The sequence below is a fragment of the Rhinoraja longicauda genome, chromosome 11 (assembly GCF_053455715.1).
Source record: "Rhinoraja longicauda isolate Sanriku21f chromosome 11, sRhiLon1.1, whole genome shotgun sequence".
In the NCBI taxonomy this organism is placed as follows: Eukaryota; Metazoa; Chordata; class Chondrichthyes; order Rajiformes; family Arhynchobatidae; genus Rhinoraja; species Rhinoraja longicauda.
The window spans coordinates 39130235-39155796 of NC_135963.1; the positions used below are offsets into that span (position 1 = coordinate 39130235).

Sequence of the window (25562 nt, forward strand, 5' to 3'; positions counted from 1 at the left end):
AGAAATGTTATTGGAATAAAAAAGTCTTAATTGATGTTGAATAACCTATGGCACTGTAAATTTAATTTTGTGAGTGTCGAGCTTCAATCCTTGTTAACTAGCTTCAGACATTTTTAGAAAAGGTATACCTTTTTCCAATTTTTTCCCTTGCTTGATCCCTTCTTTTGTTTCCTCATTATTTTGCCTACTGTTATTGATTTCAATATATACTGTGCTTTGTTTATTGAATTGAATTGAATACATTTTATTGGCCGAGTATGTATACATACAAGGAATTTGCCTTGGTGCTTTGCTCGCAAGTAATAACATGACATACAGTAAACAATTACGAATAAAACATAATTTACACTGTATCTACATGGTATTTACACATAGTTTATACTGACGGTTCTATATTTTAAGAAGAAATTTCAATCTGATTGGTCGAACAACTATTCAAATACTTCTGCACATCCCACTAACCGCTTTTGGGTGGCTCCTGAGATAAGACTTGAGATAAATTATGTACTCAAAAAGTCCTGGTCATTGCACCCTGGTCATTGCACCTGAATGGTGATCATTGTTGTTTTACAGCTGATGACAGAAGCTAGGCTGATATCTTTTCATAAAAGTATTTGTGGTCATTATTATTTCATTGGTCTCTTGCTTCTTCCAACTTAAAATTGTATTTACCAAATCAGAAATCGAAGAGATAATGAAATCCCAAAATAGATTTTGAAATGACTTCCTTAGTTATCATAGAATTACATAATAAGCAGTGAGCTGTGCCGATAAACATAATCTTTAGTAAGATGTCCATGTCTGTAAGAAAACCCAGATGTAAATCCAGGTATTGCCCTGGCAATATTCTGTAACCCTGAACCTAAATTTACTTGGTGCACACTAAAAAATTTTTTTATCCATATCTAAAGGTTTATTTCTTTTTATTCGTGATTTATCATTGGTATTTGAGATGAACTGTCAGCATTAACATCTGGCTTTAATGTTTAGAGATTTCTGGACGAAGATTTAGTTTATTGGAATTCCATTACAAGTGGTCTTCAAAAATTTTTTTGTCATATTCACATTTAACTGATGATCAGACATTACAGCTTCAGTGAGAAATTGTTTTATTATCTGAACAAGAACATCATGCAAAGCATTGCAGTTACTTTTAATTATTGCACGATCAGTGTGTAAAAGGAAAAGGCTACCATTGCATGAATAAAGTGAATGATTTGGCAATTCATTTGTTGTATATAAAGCCGATAGCTTGGCATATAGTAATCACTGCTTTGAATGTTGTAAATTAAACGCATTATTAGTACGGAGTTTCTGTACAATTACCTACCATTATATTAATTATGTAAACCTACCATCGGGCTCTTCAGTAACTGGTGATTCCAAAGCACTGGCAGCTGTAGATGAAGGTTCATGCAAGGGTACTCTGGAACGAAGCCCCCGTTCTCGTGCAAATGCAGGATTTTGATCTCTCTGTATTTCATTACTGCCAAACAAATTGCTCTGTAATTGCCTGCTACGAGGTATGGACTGTGGTACGACTTGTACAAGGGGTGGTGGCTCATATTCTCTTGGAGTAAGACCACGAATGCATTCCTGCTCCATTTTGGTTATGATCACAGACTGATTATTAACAAGAGTAGATAGTATTGCATACTTCTTTTCCAGTTGTTTATACCTGGTGGCCATTCGCAGAATTTCAGCTGTAGAATTAAGAACTTTGTTCTCCAGCTGTGAAATTTCCAGTGAGTTGTCTCTTTTACGAATAATCTCATGTAGGAGCTGCATATAAAGTTGTGTTACACGTGAATTCATATTCCGACTCTCCTTTCGTAGCAGTTTTACCTCATTCACAATGCCACCATCCACTTCCACTAAGAGCTGAAGGTTTTCAATTTGCCGTTTCTGCTTGGACATAATGTCCTTTAGGTCCTCCACATCCATTCTAGTTATTCCATTATAATCTCTTTCTGGCCCCTTTGAACTGACACAAATTGGACCAGTTATCCTTTGATCTGGGACCAAGAATGTGTAGGAACATTTGTTGCTGCTGTTAGGTGAACGTCTGTTACGGTTATGAATAACGGAATGTTCTGCAACATTGCTTCTGGCTTGAAGTTGTTCCCTCTTGCCTCCTGCTGACATGAGACTGATTAACAACAGACACAAAGTCCAGGTGAATGAATTCATGTTGACTGGGAGAAAGATGAGAAGAAATCTCTGGTCTCTGAGATAATTCTGTAAAATTAAATTTTTATTAGCTTTGTAGTGTAGGTTGAGAAGCAAATAAAATAGGAATATAAAATATTCTGAAAAGTTAATTATATTCTGCATATTCCAATTTAATTGCTCAAGTGGCTAATCTTTCAATAAGGTGACTAATCTTTCAAATATATTTACACTTATTTTCTTAAATCTAAAATGCATAAATTCATACATTATTACTATTGACTAATATTAATTGAATAATAATTTGGTTAAGAGTTGCACTTAAGTAAAAATGAAGCACCATTCATTGAACTATATCTTTAGATCGCCTCGAATTGAACTGAACTAATGCATGTAAAGGGTATTCAAACTGCTGCTATTTACCATACTAAATGTTAGAATTGTCTCAGTTGAAAGCCTTTAATTGAAACAATCTTTACTTTCAGGAGTTGCACAACATGGGCCCATGCCAGACATGATTACAGTCACTCTGTACAGTCACACGGACACGACACAGAGTATTAATCCTCTGCAATACTTGGATGCAATAGGCCCAAACAAAGTCTATATTCCATTTTGCACCTTTTGTGCTTATTATTAATATTGGAGTTGGATGGCATATTGCCCAGATGGTTTACTCTAGGCAAGAGAATGCCTCCTTATTCAGTCGTACAGGTCTGAGTTTTGATCGTCAAAATCTAATTATTGCTGAAATATTCTCCCTTTAACTTATTTTTGAAAAAAGAATTCCCCCAAATATTTTCATGTCAAATGCAGAATAAAATTCCTTAAAAAAAACGGCATTTCGTTTACATTAATTCCAAAAGGGAACGTGACTGGGTAGGTCATGGAGAGTTCATTCCTTCAGTAATTCTTTTTCAATACCTCTTATTTATGCTGTTCAGCAGTGATGTCATATCACTTGCTTATCAGTTTATCAAATATGGAATGAAATTCCCTGTACAGACGACACCCACATTACAGAAGTTCGGGTAACAGAAATCAGACTTCACAGAATTCACACATAACTACCAAAAAAATCAGAGCTCCAAAATGAAAATACGCTGTCAGGAAATTTAATGTAAAAAGTAAATACAAAATTAATTTTTTTCAACTCTTATTTCTTCATGTATGCAGCCTTGCGTTGTGAAAAATCACGACACGGGCTGTTTCCTAGGAACTCAAACCCACCATAATAGGGCAAGAAAACCCCTCCCCTCCACCCCGTTTCCTCTTTCTTCCTTGTACTTCACCTGGGTGCACACCTATTTCTCCCACAATCCTGTCCCTATCCCCCTTCTACTGTTATTCCTTCCAGTGGCTTCACATTTCACGTTGCCTCTTTCCACATCTCAGTCTTATTATCTATACATCTCTGCCTTTGTCTAAGCAGCTGCTAATCAGCCCCCTATTACTACTATCAGCCTGAAGAAGGGTCCCGGCCCGAAATGTCACCTATTCATGTCCCCCCCGAGATGCTGTCTAACCCGCCAAGTTTCTCTAGCACTTTGGGTCATTTTTGTAAACCAGCATTTGCAGTTCTTTGTACAAACATAATACGATACGATAAATAGAACTTTATTTATCCCAGGAGGGAAATTGGTCAAAGGAGGGAAATTGGTCGGCTATTTTCCCTCCTAATAGGGGCTTGCCTGTATTGCGAAATATTAGTTATGGAATGACACATCACTTCCAATCATTTAAATGTTTGTCATTACCACATTGAAATCAGAAATCACCCACGTATTTTCTTGGAAGGAGAAATTTCTGGAACATTCCTACTTCTCCATGTTATTCCTACTTCATTCCTACTCCAACATGCTAGCAAAGATGGAAATACTAAAATGAGATTGTTTAATTCTTGAAGGGGGCATTGGGACTGATTGTTGACCAGATTCAAGATGGATGGGCTGCACCTCTAAAGGACTGGGATAAGGCAGCAGTTGAATTTCACCTCGACTCCATTGCGAACATTGGACTTTGTCTCTGGAACTGGTGGGCGACAATATTAACTATATTCTTTACTCTGTATTTTTCCCTTTGCTCTACCCATTGTACTTGAATTTGCTTGATTGGATTTGTAGTTTTATCTGATTTGTTTGGATAGGAAGCAAAACAAGTTTATTTTACTGTACCTCAGTGCACACGACAATAATCAGGCATGTGAATTTTCCGCGTTTGTCTGTTTTTACTTTGAAATGCACTAAAAGGGGCTTGAAACTGGTAATTTTGCGTGTAAATTTTTGACCCTCGTTGCGCAAGCGCTCAGATCTTTTCCTCTTTTTTTTTACCTCACTCACATGCCTGAATAATAAACCTGTAGAAAAGAACTGCAGATGCTGGTTTAAATTGAAGGTAGACACAGGTCTCGACCCGAAATGTCACCCATTCCTTCTCTCCAGAGATGCTGCCTGTCCCGCTGAGTTACTCCAGCAATTTGTGTCTACAATAATAAACCTACCTACCAAAGAAATTGTACATACTAAAAAAGTGATGATGTTTGTCTTCATCTCCTAGTGCTGAGAATGACTTGTTTACCTTCAGTCCTGTAAGTTCTGAGGTTGTTAGCTGCCTATTTGCAGGATCAGCAGACTCTACTACCTGTGGGCAATTTAATACTTGACAGGGAAGGTAATACTTGAATGCAAGGAGTGCAGTGTTGATTCTTGGGATGGGTCTTTGTCTCATGAGGTAGACTAGGCCTGAACTCTCTTGAGTTTAGATTGAGAGATGATTTTATGGAAATGGGGCTTGGCAAGATGAATGTCTCCTCTGATTAGATATCTGAAATAAATGACCACACTCTCATAATCTGGCCATTCACTAGAGAGATGAGAAGAAATTTATGTACCCAGAGGATAGTGTAGCTTTGGAATTCACATCCCAAGAAAACTTTGGAGGATTGGACACTTGAGTACAATTGGGAGAGCTTTTTAGGTACTTGGGATATCAAAGAATTTGGGAATAGTGCAGTTTACTGGTACTGAGGTCAACTGTGATCTGGTTTAGTCGACATAAGGGGCCAAATGGCTTGCTCCCATTTCCATTTCTCATATTCACATGCTGACTGAGATCAAGGTCATTTTTATTCTGGATTAAAGATTAGTTTGTAGATACAGCAAGGAATCAGGCCTTTCAGTCCACTGAGTCCACACCGACTAGCGATCCCCGCACACTTACACTATCCGACACACTAGGGACAATTTACAATTTTACCAATTAACCTACAAACCTGTACGTCTTTGGAGTGTGGGGGGAAATCAGCACTCCCGGGGAAAACCCAAGCAGGTCATGGGGAAATGTACAAACTGTACAGACAAGCACCCGTAGTCAGGATCGAACCCGAGTCTCTGGCGCTGTAAGGCAGCAACTCTACTGCTGCACCACTGTCACCGTAAAGAAGAAGGTTACATAATTTCTTTTTTATCCTGCAGATTAACTCCATTCTATCTGGGAATATGTTGAGGTTGAGTTAAAATATTGCACTAAAGAAGATTGAAAAGAAGGTTGTAGCATTGTTTTGGTCTCACCTGGTCTAAGGCTGCAAAGAAGAGGCATTTGAGGAAAAATGACATTCTCTTTGATATCCAGCTAAAGTTAACATAATATCCTTGTAATTGCCATTGAAGGACATAATTCCTCTTTTGAAGATGGTCAAAATGACAGCATTTCTCAGGTTTTTTTGCACATTTTGCTCTCCCCTAAAGTAATCATTAATTCATGCCAGAGGTGCTTCTATTCTGCATTTAATTGAAATTTATACTGTATACGTTAAGCAATGATGCTTATGTTGCTTATATCATATGATGATGATGCTTTTATCATTATGCCACAGGGAATGACAGTGAAAACTGTATCCATGCAAAGTGATTTTTTAAATATACATTCTGAGTTAAGCAATTGACCCACTGAGGGAGCAGTTTATGTCGAAATGTTTATCTATATGATTTTCAAATATTAAGCATTTTGACATAAGATTCTTCAACACTTCTGTATATTTTTTGTGTTGCTCATATGCAATCATTGGCACGTTAACATGCTGGAACTAATTAGGCTGGGGTGAAATAATGTGAGTCACGAGTAAAAACAATACATTAATTGGTTGGTTTATAAAAATAAACTGCTACAGTTTGCTTTTTTAGCAAGTGTATATATTTTGACTGGTGGATGCAAAATAAGATCAGAAAAATCAGTCAAATGCATTTTTCTTTTGTATGCAGTGCTGAATGCTGCTTTAATGTTGTGAAGAGACCTTGTGTGATTCATAATCAACCGGCAATTAATGGGGGAAGGTGGCTTAACGTAGATTCTCCGGAGACTTTGGAAAATGAGGAGAGATGTAGGAAGGTATAACTCTGATGCATCTGGAATCCCTTTTTGAACCAATGGTTGACAGCATTAAACCCACAGAAAATTGAACTTTTTCCAATAGAGATTGTTCAATTTTTATTGTTTGTTTTCTTTGAGGTTAACAAGAAATACTTTTGCTTCAGTAGTGACCATAAATTCTAAACCACTGGTTAACGTTGAAGCCTAAGGAAAACACTTACTTTGCTGTCATGTTTAACGTTACATTGATTAGAAATGTATTTGTACAATGTTAAGCTTCAATTTTTAATTTATATAGACGGGCGTGGACCCGTTAGGTCCAAATCTCTCCTGCAGGCACGGCAACCCTCCGTGCAAACCTCTCCTGCGGGCGCAGCAACCCCCATTGGGTGCAAGCCTCTCCTGCAACCCTCTCCCAACTGACGATCCGTGGACCAATGCAGGAGAGGTTTGGGCCCTCACCACTTGGTCTAGTAATTCACTAAAATTGGTCAAAGATTATAAATGATTTGGTTTAAAATAGCTTACAGAATTCCTTATGAGACTTCAGTAAATTGAAGAAACTACATTAGCTCATGCGAGTAAAGGGCCTGTCCCACTTAGGCAATTTTACGGCGACTGCCGTCGCCGAATGTTCGCCGGGGTGTCGCGGGCATGATCGTGAGGAGTCTTCAAAGAATCGTAGCCAATCTCGGCGTGTCGCTTAAAAAATTTCCATATAGAAATTTCTCGGCGACAGCTGGCTTGTCACCAGGTATCGTAGCTTATTGCTGTCGCATGCTGTCCCCAGGTTTGCTAGGTTGTCGCAGATGCATTTAGAAGCATGTAATATTAAATTAATTAAAGTCATTTGAAGATATCATAAAATACTTGTGTTTAACCAATTTATTTACCGTCAGGACATTTGACAGATAGATTGGAGGCGACAGTTTGATGGTCAGGTAAGCTTGGTAATTTTGCGATGTTTATAGTCATCAGCGATTAATTTTAAAGTAGGCTCCCAACCCAGATATGCAACCCAGAAACAAGATATGCATCTCCCATACATTTTCAAAGAATGCCGACACTCCACACAAAAATCCATTTAACCACGTTTAAAATTAAATTTCTTAATACTGCTATTAGTAAACTGGAAGTCAATCCAGTTTATGCCTTGTTACCGCAAAGCTTGGTTTTCAAGTAACCTGGGCAAGATGTTATATTTCAAAACTCTCAAGTAATTACAGACTTGTCAGTGATTTCAGCGAAAATTAGGACGTCGGAGAAGCATTGATCAGCATGGGAATTTCGTGATGTTTCCGAAGACGGTGTACTCTCTTAGCCAGGTGCTAGTTTTACAATAAAAGTAACTTGTATCGACCTGACTCGGCATTGTCGTGGTCATTGTCGTAGGGTAAAAGAAAATTTCGGTGATCTGCTACGACTGACAGTCGCCGGCAGTCACCTAAAAACTCGCCTAAGTGGGACAGGCCCTTAAAGGTATCAATTTGGCGATAATCCACTGTATATTGGTGAAATGAGGCATTTTAAGTATTGCAGTAATACCAATAACTTATCTGGTATTTGCGAGACCCATTCCACTGCTCTGTGAACAACAAGGAAAAAATGCCCTCTAATAAAAGGTTATTGTAAAAGTATGCCAGACTTTCTGACTCTGGCTAGAATACCAAATATGAGTGCTGTCATGACTTAACACTCGATACTGATAGACTTATTTTGAATATAATGTTATGAGGAAGTATGAAATTTATTCAAATAGCTCATCTTCACTTGTATAGAATCTGAAAAGCATATGTGGTTCATGACAATTTTGAAATTTTATTTTGCTAAGCGTATTGAAAGTAAAACTTCTTATAGAGGTGCATAAAATCATGAGAGGAATAGATCGGGTAGATGCACAGAGTCTCTTGCCCAGAGTAGCTGAATTGAGGACCAGAGGACAAAGGTTTAAGGTGAAGGGAAAAAGATTGAATAGGAATCTGAGGAGTAACTTTTTCACACAAAGGGTAGTGGGTGTATGGAACAAGCTGCCAGAGGAGGTAGTTGAGGCTGGGACTATACCAACGTTTAAGAAGCAGTTAGACAGGTACATGGATAGGACAGGTTTGGAGGGATATGGACCAAACACAGGCAGGTTGGACCAGTGTAGCTGGGACATGTTGGCTGGTGTGTGGGGAGGTGGGCTGAAGGGCCTGTTTTCACACTGTATCACTCTATGACTCTGAAGCATTTAAAGCTTTGGAGCCAGATACAATAGTGGTATTTAAGAGGATTTACACTCACGTAATGAAGTGTCCGTAATGGCCATAACATCATAGTTTCAAGCACTGATTCAGGCTTTAAGTTCATCTGCTTTACCCACGATACTCCTTGCATTGAAATCAACAAATATCAGCTCATCAGTTTCACCATATTCCTTAGCCTCTCCTTGCCCGTCCTTCATTTGAAACTTACTGGTCATAACCTCTACCATTCCATCAACTATTTACTGACCTTCTACTCTGGTTTCTCTCCCTCTCCCCCCGCTCTATTTGAACTCTCCTAAGTAGCACTAGCAAACAGGATATTGGTCTCCCTCCAGTTTAGGTACAATCGTCCTTCTTCCATAGCTAATTTCTGCCCCAGAAGAGATCCCAATTGTCCAAAAACTGGAATCCATGCCTCCCCCCACTAACTCCTCAGGTACACATTCATTTGACCTATTCTCCTATTCCTACCCGAACTAAAGCACAATGAATCATCCAGAGATTACTAACACCGAGGTTCTGCTTTTTAACCTTTTGCCTAATTCCTATATTCACTTTGCATGACCTCATCCTTTTTCCTACTTATGTCTTTTGTGCCAACATGCACAAGGACCTCTGGCTCTTCACCCACCCCTCTGAGAATGTTCTACAGCTACTCAGAGACATGCTGTACTTGGCACCCTGGAAGCAACATGTCATCCTGGAATCCAGTTTGTGACACAGAATCTCCAGACTGTTTCTCTGACTTATGAGTTGTCTGTCACAATCGCTCTGTCTGCCTTCACCCTCCCCCTACTGAGCCTCAGAACCAGATCTTGTGCCACAGTCCTGACTGCTGGTGCTGCTCTTTGCTGAATGGTCATTCCACCAACAGTATCTATTTGGGAGGAGTCACCCATCTATTTTCTGCCTGTACCTTAGGTGTGAACGCCTCATCATAACTCCTATCTATTTCACTCCCACACTCCCAGATGATCCTGAGGTCATACAGCCACAGCTCTGGTTCCCACATGTGATCAATCAGGAGCTGCAGCAAGCTGTATTTTCCACTGATGTAGTCCTCAGGAAGACTGGTAGTCTCTCTGACCTCTCGCATCCCATAGAAGGAGCATCCCCCCAGATGCCATTTTCACTGCACCACTACTAGAGAAACCTGTGAAAAGAAAAGACCTCGCATCTCACCCTCAGCCTCCTGGCTGAAGACGCACAAGTGAAAGCCTCAGCACCTAATTTTACACAGAGCACTTCACCTCAACACCCAGCCTCTTCCAACACGGGCGGGAGTAGTTCTAAGCATATTTTAGACCGTGACCAGAAAAAGCCTAAACCTCTATGGCATGCACATTAACAAAGAGTTCAAAAATGGGGTATGGTAATGTCGAGTTACAGCAATTAACTCATTGTACTCCTACTTCCTACAATGTGAGCCAACAATACCACTTTCCTTCTAAATTGTTCTTTTACCTGCATGTTAACTTCCTGTCTAATGAACTGATACACCATGATCCCTTTGTCTTAGAACATATAAAATGTTGTCATCATGTAAAAAATATTTTTTTTATCCTATAAGTGTGATGTTTTTGCACTTTGTCCTCCTGCCGCCTTTTTGTATCAGTTGCTTCATGTAAAAATTGTTTCATATTTGTAGTTTAAAATAGGTGATATTACTCAAATTAACATTAAAAAAAAATCTTTGCAAAGTCCTCTGTTATTATTTACCGAAGGATCACCTGAACACCTCATCTGTGTCAATGGTAATGGATTATAAGAACTGTAAAGAGATATATGCCAGATAATTATAACTTTGAGTAGTATTTCATAAACATTTTAATTCTGTTTTTGTTTTATTTTTATTTGTGAATACAAACAATCAAAACAATTGATCAGGAGTACAAGGTGGCCACCATGTGTTAAACCTGCTCATATAATGGACAGCAGTGAAGTTTCTTAACTACCACAGTCTCACAAACCTCCATGTGTTAAGCGGGGAAGTATTGTTCGGATGTGGCAAAAACTTCATGATAGGTTTTGCCATGGGACTTTAAATATCACTTTAAACCATTAGAATTGGTACTTAACACCTCAATTTGAAGGCTCAATGTCGGGCAGGAAGACTAATGAAGAACTGCACTGAAATGGCAATTTATATTTTCGAAAGTATATCTCAACCTAGAGATTACATGCTACGTTAAACATGCTGTTGCGCATTGTAATAATTTGACCATATCTAGCAATGCAAAAGTAATGGAAGTTCTGCGAAATTTGTTTTGTATAATTATGATGCTAAAACCAAATAATTAGTAAGATCTAGTTGTATATGTGACTTCACAACAGGGAGTGCAAATTTCCCTCTGCTGATCTTAGTAATGACCTAGTAATTATGCTATTTAAAAAAAATGATTTTCTCCCAGCATCTCTCTTTGTTTGCAATTGGCTGACACTGTTTATTCCTATATCTCAACTCTGAAAGGAAGTTGTTCTTTCTTAGCTACAAAGTGGAGCACTCCTTAATACCAATATGCTATCAGTAGCTTCAAGCTAACTGACCAGAAGTTCATAGTTTAACATTCCATTTTTAAAATATGTACTCTTTGATAATTTTTGACATTGAATTAAAAAGTGAGTTACCTAATTGCGCCAATTGGAATCAGATTAAGACATACAAATTTGAGGGCACCTCATTTAATTTGCCTTTTTAAAGAATCATAGAATATTTAAGAGTGTGGAAGGAAGCTATTGATCCCTCAATTCTATGCCTTTGCTCACCAAGACTAATGCAGACTGTTCCATGCTCCAACATCAACCTGTATTTTTTCTAACTTCAATGAATTATCCAATTCCCTTCTGAAATTTGATTTTTAATCTGCCTCCACCACCAGTTATGAAATTCATTCTTGACACTAATCATGTTATAGGAAGTTTTCTTCATATAGATTTTGGTACTTCTGCCAATCAACATTTTTATTCTATCCTCTAAAGATAGGCACAAAATGCTGGAATAACTCAGAGAGACAGGCAGCATCTCTGGAGAGAAAGAATGAGTGACGTTTCAGATTGAGACCCATCTTCTGTCTGAAGAAGGGTCTCAACCTGAAATGTCATCCATTCCTTCTCTTCAGAGATGCTGCCTTTCCTGCTGAGTTGCTCCAGCATTTTGTGACTATCTTCGGTGTCAACCAGCATCTGCAATTCCTTCCTACACATTACTCTGTCCTCTGGTGCCTGACCCCTAATCTTGCCTACCTGAATGTCCATGATCCAGTAGCATGGACTGAGCAGCGCTGAATTCTTAAATGGCACACTGAGCAGGCCCTGGCCCTGAAAGCTTAGACATCCAGTGAAGTTATGCTGCAGATTTGCTGAAGGTAAAAGCTGGTTGATTTTGTTTAAATGCTAACATAATTTTTTTAAACCTATTAAAGTTGAAGTAAATAAAACAATTATTAATATTTTAATATTATGTTTAAATAGGAATACATTTAACTAAAAGCATTTACAAAACACAATTCTGATTAATTTAAAGAACGGCTTCCTCCTGATCTGCAGAAACAAGTAATTAAAAAGAAATAACTGAAATATCATATTTACGTAAGTATTCAGACTCTTTGCTATGACACTCAAAATCGAGCTTATGTTCATCCTGTTTCCATTGAGTATCCTTGAGATGTTTCTACAACTTGATTGGAGTCCACTAGTGGTAAATTAAATTGGCCATGGTTTGGAAAGGCACACACCTGTCTATATAAGGTCCCACAGTTGACAGTGCATGTCAGAGCAAAAATCAAGCCATGAAGACGAAGGAATTGGCCGTAGACCTCCGAGACAGGATTGTGTCGAGACACAGATCTGGGGAAGGGTATAAAACTATTTCTGCAGCATTGCAGGTTCCGAAGAGCACGGTGGCCTCCGTCATTCTTCATAGAGCTGGCCACCCGGCCAAACTGAGCAATTGGGAGAGAAGGGCCTTGGTCAGGGAGGTGACCAAGAACCTGATGGTCACTTTGCCAGAGCTCCAGAGTTCCTCTGTGAAGATGGGAGAACCTTCCAGAAGGAAAACTATATCTGCAGCACTCCACTAATCAGGCCTTTTTTGATAGAATGGCCAGACGGAAGCCACTCCTCAGTAAAAGGCACATGACAGCCCACTTGGAGTTTGCCAAAAGGCACCTAAAGGACTCTCAGACCATGAAAAACAAGATTCTCTGGTCTGTTGAAACCAAGATTGAACTCTGGCCTGAATGCCAAGCAGCACCTCTCATTACCTGGCCAATGCCAAACCTACGGTGAAGCATGGTGGTGGTAGCATCATACTGTGGGGATGTTTTTCAGCGGCAGGACCTGGGAGACTAGTCAGGATTGGGGGAAAGATGAACGGGCAAAATACAGAGAGATCCTTGATGAAAACCTGCTCCAGAGCATTCTGGACCTCAGACTGGGACGGAGGTTCGCCTTCCAACAGGACAACGACCCTAAGCACACAGCCAAGATAACGCTGGAGTGGCTTCGTGACAAGTCTGTGAATGTCCTTGAGTGGCCCAGCCAGAGCCCGGACTTGAACTCGATCGAACATCTCTGGAGGGACCTGTAAATAGCTGTACATCGACGCTCCCCATCCAACCTGACAGAGCTTGAGAGAATCTGCAGAGAAGAATAGGAGAAATTACCCAAATACAGGTGTGCCAAGCTTGTAGCGTCATACCCAAGAAGACTTGAGGCTGTAATCGCTGCCAAAGGTGCCTCAACAAAGTACTGAGTAAAGGGTCTGAATTATGTAAATGTGATATTTCAGTTATTTATTTTTAATTACTTTGTAAAAAATTCTAAACACCTGTTTTCGCTTTTTTATTATGGGGTATTGTGTGTAGATTGATGATTAAAAAAAAAGAATTTAATCCAGTTTAAAATAAGGCTGTAAAGTAGCAAAATGTGCAAAAAAGTGAAGGGGTCTGAATACTTTCTCAGTGATTTGCGAAGGGTGGCACCTTAGAGCTGCTGTCGGAGAGAGTCAGAGATTTAAGTTTAATCTTGTCATTAGGCACTGTCCATGTGGAATTTACATGTTCTTCCTGTGACTACGTGTTCCTCCTCTAATTTTGTCCCGCATCCCAAAGACATGCACGTATATTAGTTAAATGGGAACTGTAAATTGCCCTAAGTGTGTGGGCGTGTGGCTCATTTTGTTAATTTGTTTTTTAGCTGTTATAAGTAGACATTGTTCTGCTATTGCATTTCTCAGAAACCTCGTGTCATAGAAAATCATTTGTGCCATTTGGGGAAAGGGGATCAGGGGCTAGCAAATTTCAATCTGTCAATAACACAATCTTATTCCCCAAGGGGATTTTGTTACTGCAAAGGGGATCTTATTCCCCATGGGGATTTTGTTTATATTTGAAAAAATAAAGGCCATTTTATTAACTTTAAGTTTAACTTAAGTTACTGCAACCTACTGCAATCAGCAGTAATTTCTATGGCCACTTGCAGTGAAACTGATAGACTTTGTTCTTGAGAAAATGGTGTCTGATTACTGCAATAAGGTTACATTAAAAACATTTTTTTATGCTTGTCATTTTCCAAGCTAACGTTCGGGTAGTTCTCCAGTTCCTAATGGTAATGGACATATAACCAATTCAGCCTGTGTAATACAAATAACGTTCTTTCATTCTTTCATTTGTTACTCTGCAAAATACATATTTTGCATTATGGAATCAAAGCATTATAGCAGAACTACCTTTATGTCCACTACAATGGATTTTTTGGACTTTTTCTCAAATTGATCGGCCGAACAAAGGAATGCAGAGATAAAATAAGTTTGCACAGTTCTTTGAGCTGCATTGTTGCTGGCAGACCTTTGCTGTTGTATTAACATAGAGTCAGAGAGCTATACAGCATGGAAACAGGCCCTTGGGCCTGTCCATGTCAATAAACTGGCATACTGGGCTCATCCCATGTGCCTGCATTTGGCCTATCGCTTTCTAAACCCTTCCTTTCCGTGTATTTATCCAAGTGTCTTTTGAAAGTCATAACTATATCTGCTTCTCTAGCTTCCTCTGGTAGCTCATTCTAGAAATGGATAAGGACTGAGCGACAAAGTTGCCCCCATGGTCCCTCTGAAAACTCTCCCCATCCCTCTTAAGCCCCTGCCCTATAGTTTAAGAGCCTTCTACTCTGAGAAAAAGACTGTGAGCGTTCACTTTATCATGCCCTTCATGATCTTGTACATCTCAATAAAGTCAGCTTTCAGTCTCCTATGCTCCAAAGAATAAAGACCCAGTCTATCAGACGTCTTTTGATAAATCAAATCCACAAGCCCAGGTTACATCTTGGTGAATTGCTTCTGCACTCCTTCCAATTAAGTGACATCCTTCCAAAAGCTGGGGGATCAGAACTGCACTTAGCACTCCAGACCCTCAGCATAGGAGCACCGCAAGGCTGCGTACTCTCCCCTCTCCTTTACTCTCTCTACGCCAACGACTGCACCTCCACAGACTCCTCTGTCATGCTCCTCAAGTTTGCGGATGACACAACCCTGATTGGACTGATCCAGGATGGGGAGGAATCTGCCTACAGATAGGAAGTGACACAGCTGGCGTCCTGGTGCCATCACAACAACCTGGAGTTCAATGCTCTCAAGACAGTGGAACTAATTGCAGACTGTCGAAGAGATCCCCCTCCCCTCCCCCCCACTCACCATCAACAACACCATAGTCACATCTGTGGAGTCATTTAAGTTCCTTGGAACCATCATCTCCAGGGACCTTAAATGGGGGGTCACCATCGACTCCACAGTCAAAAAAGCCCAATAGAGGATGTACTTCCTGCGGCAACTGAAGAAACACAATCTGCCACAGGCAATGATGGTCCAATTCTATACTGCTATCATTGAGTCCATCCTCACCTTCTCCATCATGGTCTGCTTTGGCTCAGCTACCAAGCACGACATCCGGAGGCTGCAACGGATCGTTCGCACAGCTGAGAAGGTTGTTGGCTGCAACCTTCCCCCCATTGACGAACTATACACTGCAAGGGCCAGGAAGCGAGCGGGCAAGATCATCTCTGACCCCTCTCACGCTGGCTACAAACTCTTCGAAGCACTTCCCTCTGAAAGGCAACAGCGGACTGTCAAAGCAGCCACTGCCAGACATAAAAACAGCTTTTTTCCACGAGTGATAGTTCTACTCAATAACCAAAGTCTGTAGTCTCTTTTTTGCTCTGGTTTATTTTCACCCACATGTTTAGACTGTAATGTATCCTTATTGTTTTGATGTGGTTATGCTTTATTCTTAATTGTTAACTGTATGTTTGTGTTGTCATTTGTGAGCGGAGCACCAAGGCACATTCCTTGCATATGCATACTTGACCAATAAACTTATTCATTCATTCATTCATTCATTCAAGTATGATCTCACCAACAACTTGTACACTGCATCATGATGTCTCAACTTTGCACTCAATACCCTTCCCAACGAAGGCAACATGCCAAACACCGTCTTCACCACACTGTCCACCTGGCCCGCTACTTTCAGAGAACCATGCACCTGCACTGATGCTAACAGCCAGATCTCACTGTTCTGGAATACCCTGCATATCTCTCTGTTCTGCAACACTCTCAAGGGCTCCACCATTCATTACATACAATCTACTGCAATCTGATTAATTTCAGATTACCAGACCTGTATCCTTCTACAGTTGTACCGGGCCCTGGTGAGACCGCACCTGGAGTACTGTGTGCAGTTTTGGTCTCCAAATTTGAGGAAGGATATTCTTGCTATGGAGGGCGTGCAGCGTAGGTTCACTAGGTTAATTCCCGGAATGGCGGGACTGTCGTATGTTGAAAGGCTGGAGCGATTGGGCTTGTATACACTGGAATTTAGAAGGATGAGGGGGGATCTTATTGAAACATATAAGATAATTAGGGGATTGGACACATTAGAGGCAGATAACATGTTCCCAATGTTGGGGGAGTCCAGAACAAGGGGCCACAGTTTAAGAATAAGGGGTAGGCCATTTAGAACGGAGATGAGGAAGAACTTTTTCAGTCAGAGGGTGGTGAAGGTGTGGAATTCTCTGCCTCAGAAGGCAGTGGAGGCCAGTTCGTTGGATGCTTTCAAGAGAGAGCTGGATAGAGCTCTTAAGGATAGCGGAGTGAGGGGGTATGGGGAGAAGGCAGGAACGGGGTACTGATTGAGAGTGATCAGCCATGATCGCATTGAATGGCGGTGCTGGCTCGAAGGGCTGAATGGCCTACTCCTGCACCTATTGTCTATTGTCTATTGTATCATTGAGTCAATTGGGGACCTTATTATAAATTTGTTTTTTTTTCCACATACATACAAATGAATTATTTTATACTGAAAACATGTCATCCATATCCCTACTTCTGCTGCCCTCCCCCCCTCACTAAATGATTATTTGGGGATACAATCTAATTTAGTTAACAATGCAATCCTAATTATTTTGCATGACAATTTACTCACTATGTTATTTTCTAAAATCAATAATTAATTCCAGTGATATACCTTTAAAGTTGACAGAGCTATGGCAATAAAGAGGTACATGCAGAAAGCATCAAGACCAGAACTCAAATTGTATTACCAATTCTGTAAGTGCTGCTACTGCAATCAGTTTTGTAAATGCTTGTGTTTGATATCTACTCTGCATTGGAATTAATTCCCAGTTTGAACAGCAAGCTTAATATATATTCATAAACTACATTTACCATCCAGGAATTACATGGGTTATTGGTACTTCACACTTAAGGTCATTTGTTTGTCCAACCTTTCCTTAATTGTATCAATGCTATTCGCATCACTTTTGTGAAATGCCTTTACTTGTCTTCGTGCAATAAAACATGGCATAAAGACCATCTATATTTTTGAACTGTGAAATCTTTGCATTGTCACATTGAACTTACTTAATTTTGAATCTTAAGAAGGACTACAACAAGATAAATAAGGTGAAACTGTTTTCAGTGGTAGGAAGGGTTGGCTGACATTATTGGTACTATTCACAACCATGAGCAATGTTAGGGTTCAAATCCCACTCCAGAAGTTTGTACACTTTGGTACAATCTGATGGAGGCAAAGGTGGTGGAATTAGATTCATTAGTAACTTTTAAAAGAGACTTGGTTACTACCTAAATCGAAAATAAATTGTACAGTAATGGTGAATAATGAAAAAGTGGAATTATATGGGTGATTTTTTACAAAGAACTGGAATTGACTCAAATGGCCTCTTTTTGTGCTATATCATTCAGCAATTCCCCTGTCTGGAGCATTCTTTCTGTACAAACATTGAACATAAATCATGACACGCCAATTCTTGTTTACTCTGGAACAATTTTGTATGAAACCTCAAAGATTGGCTCATGCAGTGTTAATTACAATCTACTTGATATATTCTGACCTCAATACCCATGTGAACTGTCACATTAAGTGATTGATGTTTTGAGTTTCAGATTTTCAGGAACCCTTGGACCCTTCATCCCTCCACTTCTACGGTTTGATGTGCAATGTTAATCTGATCATTTTGAATATTTTAGTTCAATGTTTCAAAGTAATAAATTAATCTGGAGAATGATTTGCCATTTGCATTGATAATTTAATTAAGCAGTGTTTTTCACAAGCAGAACTTAAATTAAACAAAACATGAATAATACTGGAAGGACATGTATCCACCACTTAAACAAACTCTTAAGTTCCTCCAGCACTTTGTTTTTGTTTGCATGAAATTCCAGCATCTGCAGTTTCTTGTGCCCCCACTACTTAAATACTTCACGAATAGAATTCATTACTACTCCTTGCCACACAATTCTGAAGAATACCAATATTGTGTTATTGAATGATAAATGCAATCTTTTAAAGATTCAGTTCAATTCCTAACTGAGCTCCTGGTATACTAACTAAGATTATGGAATATGAGAGCCACATTTCAGGGGTGTATTTTCTTAAAATAAATCTTACAAAGGCATTGAATACTGTTATGAAAATAAAAGCCAACATGGCTGTTCTTGTAAAATCATGCTTTTGGAGAATATTGCAATGATATTGGTACGACCTTGCCAGAGCTGAGATTGGATTATTGTCAAATCATTAACCACATTTTGTTGAAAATAACTGCTCATGCACTATAATTTGACATGAAATGTAAACGCTACCAAGACAACAAAACAGATAAAAATTATCTTTCATTTTTAGAGCAGTTAGTTGAATTAGTGTTTGAAAATCTCAAGAAGCCCAAGTAATACCCAAGCACTTATGTTGGACAATTATTAGGTAAAAAGAGCAAACATGCTCTAATTGAGTTGCAATTTGATTTAGCATTCAAAACTTTGGCATCAAGCCACATGGAACATGAGTTTTAATGTGGTCTCAGGAAGCTAATTTTGCTGCTTAAGCAGCACGAAAGTTTGTTATCATGTAAGCTAAAGCATTCTTGGCTGGTAATTTTCTTTAGCCCAGGAAATGTGATATGCAGAATTTGCAATATGCAACATAGTGTTTCCACAAATATGTTGAAGAGGGAATGAAAGGTTCTGCACACATTTTTGTCATTAAAAGTTAGACAAGAAATGCTGCATAGAGATTTAAGATACGAGGAGAATAAACTTCTCAGGAGCTTTTATTTGTGTCTATAAATTGGTTTGAATATGCTGAAGTCCAAAACAATATATTTTGCCTATCCTAAAGGATAGGATATGCTGCAAGCAACAAAAACTTCAGCACATTGTTGGAACCAACGTTCATAATATAGTTTATACCCAATGTTGTTTATATCCAATGCAACGTAAATATTAACAATTTTATTATCCTAAATCACCATTTTTAATCAACCATTTCAAGTAAAACACCAGTTGATGTAAATGCAAAGTCAGAAAACTACTCAATAAAAATTTCTAAGGAGCAAGCATAGGCAGTGGAATGATGAGTCATTAACAAAGTGATTGATTAGCAACATTTCTCTGCAATAAACTTAAGATTGTGGAAAAAACACTTTACATTTAAGTTTAGAAACAAAGCTCAACATGCCAAAAAGCTTTACTTTGTGTTCATGAATAAACAAACCTGATTCCTTTTCCTGTGTGCGTTTTGCAGTGAAGTTTCGGAATAGATGAAAAGTTTCCAAATATTTGAACTGCTCTTTGAAATAGTCACAACGGTTTCTGCAGCAGTAAACAAACTTGTGAAAAACTCTGTCCCATGTTGTTAAAGATCCAAAAGCATTGTATTCTGACAAAATCGTCTGCATGCAAAAGTTGCAATCAGTCCCAAACGAATATGGTAATGAAAGACTCAAGACTGAAGGTTCTGCTTTCAGTTAACAGAAAGATCATGAGCCTCTGCTGTTCAACTGTCTGTGCTGCTTTTACTGCTTCAGGGCTAGTCTCTGCTAGATGCTGGGTGTGCAGTTGCTAGACACAGGATCAACATAAGCCAGACTGACGGTCTCCTTAAGAACATGAGTTTATGAGAACACCCCACCTATGATGTAATGCCACTTACGGCTAATTGAGCGAGAGGTTTCCTTTTTCCCAAGATTTAATCCTGGTTTCTAGTGAAAACAGATGGACTGGGGATAAAGTTGTTCTTTGTTTGCGCATTCACAGCGCTTACACCTACAAAACATTAAAATTTGCTTTTCCCTGCACCTATTCAAAAATGTGCTTGATTATAATAAATCAATACATGCGGTTCATTATGCAATGTGTTTTAGCCGAGGTTTTACGTACGGCAGCTTCAGTTTAGTGAGCAAACTTTTTAAGAATTGACCGGAACACCTGTAAAATAGCTTTGTGGCCGAGGTTCCTGTGCAGTTACCCTAAACTTGTGTTTTCTCAATTGTGGATTTCTGGTTAATAAAATTGCAAATGCTTACATTGCATTGGATATAAACATCATTGGGTATTAACTATACTATGAATGTTGGTTCCAACAATGTGCTGAAGTTTTCGTTACTTGCAGCAGATACACTGATGAGCCAAAACATTATGACCACCTGCCTAATATGCTGTTGGTCCTCCATGTGCTGGCAAAACAGCGCCGACCCGCCGAAGCATGGACTCTACAAGACTCCTGAAGGTGTCCTGTGGTATCTGGCACCAAAGCATTAGCAGCAGATCCTTCAAGTCCTGTAAGTTGCGAGGTGGAGCCGCCATGGATCGGACTTGTCGATCAGCACATCCGACAGATGTTCAATCGGATTGAGATCTGGAGAATTTGGAGGCCAGGGCAACACCGTGAACACTTCATCATGTTCCTCAAACCATTCCCGAACAATGTGTGCAGTGTGGCAGGGTGCATTATCCTGCTGAAAGAGGCCACTGCCATCAGGGAATACAATTGCCATGAAGGGGTATACCTGGTCTGCAACGATGTTTAGGTAGGTGACACGTGTCAAATTGACGTCCACATGAATGGCCGGACCCAGGGTTTGCCCAGAGCATCATACTCCCTCCACCGGCTTGTCGTCTTCCCACAGTGCATCCTGGTGCCAAGGTCCAAGGTCCAGTTCCGATGCTCGTGTGCCCAATGTAGGCACTTTCGACGGTGGACTGGGGTCATCATGGGCACTGCGGCTACGCAGCCCCATACCCAGCAGGGTACGATGCACTGTGTATTGTGACACGTTCCTCCCGTGACCACCATTAAAATTTTCTGTGACTTGTGCCACAATAGACCTTCTGTCGGTTCGGACCAGACGGGATAGCCTTCGTTGCCCTCGCGCATCGATGAGCTTTGGTTGCCCAACACCCTATCGCCGGTTTGTTGTTTGTCCCTCCTCGGACCACTGTCGGTAGGTAGTCACCACTGCTGACCGGGAGCACCCCACAAGCCTTGCCGTTTCAGAGATGCTCTGCTCCCTAGCAATTTGGCCCTTGTCAAAGTTACTCAGGTCTTTACTCCTGCCCATTTCTCCTGCATCCAACACATCAACTTCAAAAACTGACTGTTCACTTGGTGCCTAATATATCCCACCCCTTGATAGGTGCCATTGTAATAAGATAATCAATGTTTTATTCACTTCACCTGCCAGCAGTCATAATAGTTTGGCTCATCGGTCTATAAGATTATCATTGGGAGTTTCCCAGTCACCCAGCAGCACGAAGTGCGTCGAACTTTCATTTACTTTTTACTACCAATTCTCTCTTGTGCTTGTGATGATTGTGTACATACATGAGGACTCTTGCAATTTTGAAGCTGGCCTTTTACTATCTGGGTGGAGTTCCAACAGGGTAAAATGAGGCTTTGCTTTTCCATATCAGCCCCAACTTAATTTCGCTCATTCAGGAGAAGCTTACTACGTTCAACAACTCCTGCCAGTAGTCCTGGGTCAGGAAAAAATCCTACCTGTAGACAGGATTTTATGGATTAAAGGGTAAAGAAAATGCAGAATTCTGGCAAAGTATTCAAGGGAAATTTTCCAGTTCCCTTTTGAATGCCACAATTGAACCTGCCCCCATAACCATCCTTGGCAATGCATTCCAGGTCCCAAACGATTTGCTGCATAAAAAATGTTATCTTGGTGTCTTTTTTGGCTTTTCCCAATCTGATAGGAACGTTAAAAATAGAATCAGAGTAGGCTGTATGACCTCTCCCGCCTGCTCTGAAATTTAGTGAGATCATGAATGTTTTTAAAATAAAATGCCATGTTCCGTTATTGACTCCATAGCTTTTGATTTCCATCATATCAAAAAATCACCCAATTTCTTTCTAGAGCAAATTCAGTGACCTAGCCTCCAGAGCCTTTGGATGGCGAATTCAAATGAGAGTACCTTCTGAGGAAGAAATTTCTCATCATCTCAGTCCAGAATGGTTGACCTTTTATGTTGATCGTAATACCCTTGATTCTAGACAGTCCAGTGAAGAGAAACATTATCACCACTTCTATGTGCTAAAAATGCATGAGTGAATTTTTCAGGTCTCATTAAGACTATAATCTTTTAAGTTTGTGAGTGTAGACTCAGTTTTCTTATTTTCTCATTATATGGTAAACCTGCCATCCCAGGAAGCAATCTGGTGAAACTTTCTTGTACTCTCACCATCACAACTGTATCCTTCCTGAGGTCGGGAGGCCAGGCCTGTTCACAATATTCCAGAGCTGGATCCTCCATAGTCCTACATAATCTGAAAAATACATTTCTAATTGTGTGCTTATAACCTCTTGCACTAAAGGCTGATATACCAATTGTTTGCTTTATTTGTATTTTAGCATCCCGTGATTTGCGTACAGTGGTGACATATGATAAAAACCTTTAAGAGGCATTTAGACAGGCATATGAATAGTAAGGAGAGGGACATAAACTATGAGCAGGCAGATGAAATAAGTTTAATTTTGCATCATGGTTGGCACAACATTGTTCTTGTGCTGCTCTGTTAAAAGAACAAAGAATGTAGAAAAGTACAGCACAGGAACAGGCCCTCACCCCACAATGTGTGCCGAACATGATGCCAAACTAAATTAATCTCATCTGCCTGCACAAGATCCATACCCCTCCATTCTTTGCATATATCCATGTATGGCCTAACTAAGAGCCTCTTAAAATACACTGTTGTATCTGCCTTCACTACCAACCTTGGTAGCATGTTCTAGGCACACACCACCCTCTGGGTGGAAAAAAAATCTGGCCTGCATATCTCCTTTAAACGTTGCCCCTTTCACCTGGGTATGGGTGATCTTTGACATTTCCACCCTGGGAAAATGGTTCTGACTGTATCCTGCCTAATCCTCATACTTCTATCACGTTTCCCATCAGAAATAACAATCCCAAATTTGTCCAACCTCGGTTTACAGCTTCTTCTTGCTTCTTTCGTATGTCAACTACAACAATCAAAAGTGGCAATTGGTGCTTCAGAGTACCGTAGTTGGCGCTTTGCTGCAAATTTTGCCAGTTCCGTAGAACTACCCAGGGTGGACGACGAGGACGTAAAGCAGCTCCCACCCCGGTTTACAGCTAATACCTCTAATCCAAGCAACATGTTCTATGTTTTAAGGACACCTGAAACCTGTTGAGTTCCAACACTTTAAAAACACTCATAATTTAAAACATAGTTTACCTTTTTATTTTTTCCCACCAAGTAGATGACCTCACTTTCTTTCTACGTTATACTCCAGTTGACATGTCCTTGACCATCCACTGAACTTGTTTGTACCCCCTTGAAGTCTCTCTGCTTCTTCCTCACAATATCCAATTGTTGGGGGATCATAGGATGCCAGGAGGACAGATATTAGTTTAGTTTGGAGACACGACATGGAAACAGACCCATCGGTCCACTAAGTCCATGCCAACGATTAATCAACCATTCACACTAGTTCTATGTAATCCCACTTTCTCATCCACTCCCTACACACTCCGGGCAGATTTACAGAGGGCCAACTAACCCACAAACTTGTACGTCTCTGGGATGTGGGAGGAAACTGGAGCACTCGGTGGAAACCCACAAGGTCACAGGGAGAACGTGCAAACTCCATACAGACAGCACCTGAGGTTAGGATCGAACCCGAGTCTCAGATTCTTGATTAGTCAGGCGTCAAAGGTTATGGGGAAAAGGTATGAGAATGGGGTTGAGAGGGAAAGATAGATCAGCCATGATTGAATGGCGAAGTAGACTTGATGGGCCGAATGGCCTAATTCTGCTCCAATGACTTATGAATTTTATGTCATCAGTTAGCCTGGATATACCTGACATTATCCCCTCATTCTCAAATAATTGTAATAGGCTGTGGAAAACCAGGGCCCATGACTGACCCCAGCAATTACAAAGTCAAACATATTCTGTTTTCTGTCCATTCTCCAATCCTCAATCCAGAATTACCCCTTTCTTCTTAATCCCATTTCCTATAGTTGTTGACATGTTTTCCATAAGGAATAATTTATGTGTCTATTACCTGTAAACCTAATGATTTAAAATTATACAACCAAATTCCATCTCGTTCTCCAAGTTTCCTCAGAATCCATTTCGTTTTTTAAACTTTTTTCTCACTAAAGTCTTTATATCATTCTTCAAGTACAACACATTAAACTGGAGCAAATACTCCAGTTTGTCAGAAATAGTGTTTTTTAAAGATTTGTTGTGACTTCCTTGCTCCTGTACTCATAAAATCAGGATATGGTATCAGGCCATTTTAACCACTTTAACAACTTGAATTAATACCCTCAACGAGATTTGCACATATGCATTTTTGTCATTGTATTCTTTTTAGCCCACAAGTTTGTATCCCCACTTTCCTCCTTTCTACTAAAACGTAACATACATTTTTCAGCATTAAATTTAATCTACCTTTTCTCCTTTCCTACCATTGAACTTTATGTCCTTGAAATCTATTCTAATCCTTTTGCATATCCGAGGTCAGGATAGAACAGTATAAAACACTCACTAGATCACAGCTAGAATACTGAATGCAGTTTTAGTCTCCAGACCACAAGCAAACTATGCTGATTCTCGAGGGTTAGGTGGAGATTTACACAAATGCTGCCAGCACTGGAAAATTATTGAGGAAAGACTGACCACAATCAGTTGAGGATTTTGTTTGGAATAAAAGAGAATGAATAGGGATTTAGTCAAAATTTATAAAATTATGAGAGGCCGAGAAAGTGTAAATGGGAGGGACCTTTCCTGTAGTTGAACAATCAGCAAATAGGGGATATGGATTTAAAGTAATTAAGTTTCCTACCATGTGACTTAATTTTCAGAAGGAATGCAAGAAAAAAATCTAGACTTTTTAAAATAAAAGTAGTATAAACATGCGTACAGAATAATCTTATAGATATACGGTACAGAATAT

General features: G+C 39.7%; 2 protein-coding genes across 6 annotated transcripts in view; one reads left to right on the top strand and one right to left on the bottom strand.

Annotated features, from left to right (window-relative positions):
* The window catches only part of angptl1a (angiopoietin-like 1a), a 41315-nt gene extending 21166 nt beyond the window's left edge, over positions 1 to 20149 (bottom strand). The window contains exons 1-2 of the mRNA XM_078408005.1: positions 19844 to 20149; positions 1356 to 2238 (exon numbers count right to left, since the gene is read on the bottom strand). Coding sequence (XP_078264131.1) covers positions 1356 to 2190 — 835 coding nt within the window. The 5' untranslated portion in view covers positions 2191 to 2238; positions 19844 to 20149. The remainder of the gene's footprint in view (positions 1 to 1355; positions 2239 to 19843) is intronic.
* Positions 1 to 25562, top strand: part of ralgps2 (Ral GEF with PH domain and SH3 binding motif 2) — a 252065-nt gene that overhangs the window by 133115 nt on the left and 93388 nt on the right. The gene's annotated exons all lie outside the window — the stretch shown is intronic.